Source organism: Bidens hawaiensis, unplaced genomic scaffold (assembly GCF_021521415.1).
Source record: "Bidens hawaiensis isolate Kalapana, Puna unplaced genomic scaffold, B.hawaiensis_p1.1 tig00010562_1, whole genome shotgun sequence".
Classification (NCBI taxonomy): domain Eukaryota; kingdom Viridiplantae; phylum Streptophyta; class Magnoliopsida; order Asterales; family Asteraceae; genus Bidens; species Bidens hawaiensis.
In genome coordinates, this window is record NW_027491805.1 from 60,732 (window position 1) to 64,025 (window position 3,294).

General features: G+C 38.7%; 1 protein-coding gene across 1 annotated transcript; it reads left to right on the plus strand.

The window, feature by feature from the left end:
• Positions 1-255: 255 nt before the first annotated feature.
• LOC143535510 (pectinesterase 2-like) lies at positions 256-2,076 on the plus strand. Its single transcript, XM_077029738.1, has 2 exons — positions 256-1,154; positions 1,324-2,076. The coding sequence occupies exons 1-2, from the start codon at positions 290-292 to the stop codon at positions 2,001-2,003; spliced, it is 1,545 nt and encodes a 514-aa protein (XP_076885853.1). The 5' UTR covers positions 256-289; the 3' UTR covers positions 2,004-2,076.
• Positions 2,077-3,294: the final 1,218 nt, after the last annotated feature.

Sequence of the window (3,294 nt, forward strand, 5' to 3'; positions counted from 1 at the left end):
TTATAAAGTAGATCAATTAATTAATTAGTTGGGAAGAGAAAGCAACATGTTTTAGAGTAGACTTTTTGATGAATATGAGTAGACGGTTAATTGAAGTTATTAATTAAACAACACTATATCACAAACTCAAAAGTTTGAATAAGACATATAATTGTTATATGTGAATGTGAGGGGCCCCCCTGATTAGATATATTCTACTATATATATCTACTCTGTGCATGGAAGTCTCTCCACAACAAATTTAAACCAGTACTAAACCTCAAGTCTCTTAACAATTTGATTTGTTAAGATGACAATATTTCCATTTTTAATAACTTTGATTTCTTGTTTGTTATTTCTTCGTTTTCCGGGGGTGTATGGCTACACCATGTCTGAGATACGGTCATGGTGTAGTCAAACACCTCATCCGGAACCTTGTGAGCATGTCTTGGCCAGTAAGCGAGGTTACGGCCCGATGAAGAAAAAAGATGACTTCATCAAAGCGTTGTTAAAGGTTACCCTAGAGCGAGCGACAGATGCTGAGTTAAACACTCGAAGGCTCGGTCCAAAGTGCCAAAGCAATCTAGAGAAGACTGCATGGAACGACTGTCTTCGGCTTTATGAAAACACGGTCCAAAGGATCAACATGACTATTGATCCTACCAAGAAGTGTAACAAGGTTGAAATGCAAACCTGGCTAAGCACAGCCCTCACGAACCTCGAGACGTGTAAGGTTGGGTTCGAAGAGCTAGGTGTCGGTGGCTCCTTGTTGCCACTAATGAACAATAATGTTTCATCGTTAATTAGCAATACACTGGCAATGAACAAAGAGAACAAATCATCGAGTTACGATCCTAGTTATCAAAAGGGGTTCCCTACCTGGGTGAACCGTGGCGATCGGAAGCTATTGCAATCCTCAGACCCTGCTTCCCAGGCTAACGTTGTGGTTGCTCAAGACGGTTCGGGTGATTATAAGACTATTGGTGCCGCGGTAGCAGCTGCTAAATCCGGCGGTGGGAGGTACGTGATATATGTGAAGGCTGGCACCTACAATGAGTACATTGAGATTAAATCTGATAACATTATGCTCCTAGGAGATGGCATGGGCAAAACAATTATAACCGGTAGTAGAAGTGTTGGAGGGGGGTCCACCTCTTTTGGGTCTGCCACTATGGGTAAGTTACAATATATATGGAGTATATATTTTGTCACGAGGGAGGGTCATCAATAAATGAAGTTTTATATAAAAACAATACAAGTCTAGTCTAAATTTATAAGTTAAAAACTGAAAAGCAAGCTTTGGTTTCGCCACTTAATAAAAATATTTGTCGTTCATGAACTCAGGGGTGAATGGAGACAGATTCATCGGCCGCGGCTTCACTGTTAGAAACACTGCAGGTCCACAAAACCACCAAGCCGTGGCTCTGAGAAGTGACTCCGACCTCTCGGTCTTCTACCAGTGCAGCTTCGAGGGCTACCAAGACACGCTCTACGTTCTTTCAAATCGACAGTTTTATAGCGAATGTAATATGTACGGCACAGTCGATTTCATTTTCGGCAATGCTGCAGTTGTACTTCAAAACTGCAACATTTACGCCCGTGATCCTCCAAACAAGACCAACACATTGACCGCCCAAGGACGGACCGACCCCAACCAGAACACTGGAATCTCTATCCATAACTGTCGGGTTGCGCCTGCCTCGAGCTTGAACAGTGGGGTTAAAACGTATCTCGGAAGGCCATGGAAGCGATACTCGAGGACGGTTTTCCTCAAAACGTACATGGATGGTATAGTGAACCCGGCGGGTTGGTTGCCATGGAGCGGTAGTTTTGCACTTGATACGTTGTATTATGGTGAGTACATGAACACTGGGCCGGGATCATCCACTGCGAATAGGGTTAAGTGGAAAGGATACCATGTGATCACTAGCGGTGCCGAGGCGGCAAAGTTTACCCCGGGGAGCTTTATTGCCGGCGGATCATGGTTGCCGGGAACAGGTGTGCCCTGGACCAGTGGCCTTTAATTCACTCGTATAAATGTTATCTAGTTATACACATGTTGAGTACTTGAGTTGATTATTGATTACATGTTTTAGTTTTTAAGGCTCAAAGTTATTAATATAAAGTAAATAATGGGCGGCTAGCTTGGAAAGCTATGCCATTATTGCCATTTACTTCTTTGTAGCTTTTTAAACACATATATTTAAGATGATTGATAATAAATCTTGTTACTATAAATTAGTCAAAAATATTTTATAGATATCACAATATTCTAATACGTGAGATATGATGTCACACTTTTTGCATTCGATTTTTAAAACTATTAGGTGTGAATGTCATTTTGCTTCTTAATTTATAGTGACATGTTAGTGCCACATCATACCACACTTTACTTTAATATCTTTCACAATTTTATGGAAATGGTCACCATTTCCCTTACTTTTCAAATAAAATATAATAATTATATTACAATAATTGAATATAACTAATATTAAAATATAAATAAAAATAAAGTTACATTCATTGAGAAAATTAGTAAGAAGTAAAAATTACCTAATTTTAAACGTAAAATAAGAAAAAGAAAAAAAACAACTAGACATATTTGTTGGCGATTTGAGTTGGTGTTAAACGCATCTAACTTGTTTGACAACGATTCCAATCTATCCGTCGTAAAATTTGATGACGGGCTTCCGACCGCTCGTTTGTTTTGTCCCACCCGGGAGGGCGGATAGGCTCGACTCATCGGGTGAATAAAAACGGAACGACCGAACTCGACTCATCATCGGATGAATAATCCATCGTAGTTGAGAGAATTTGTAAGTTTTTAATATATAAAAAGGGATAAAGAAGGGGTTTATTTATATGATTTAGTAAGTTTTGTAATTATAACATATTAAAAAAAACCAAGAAAAACAAAAACAAAAAAGCAAAAAACTAACCTTTTAACGGTTATATTATGAAATAAAAAAACATTTTTTTGTGCTTTTTGGAAGTGGTCAACAGGGTGATATGGAATAAATTATTAATATTTGCTTTGGAACTTTTCAAATGTTAACGGCAATTTCAGCGGCAATTTCAACTACAATATTCCACCGCCATCGGTGCCTATTTGAGCGGTGTGGTGCTCACCGCCGACACCACTTGACACATCAGCAGTTTCACCGGTATATTGACTTCCGTACCTTATAGCCTAAAAGAGGCAATTACGCGTATATATTAGATTTTTGTATCAGTGAGCATAAAACCCTTTTAAGTATACAGATGATATTCCTTTGCTCTTCATATCAAAACTAAAAGTTAATCCATAAATCATCT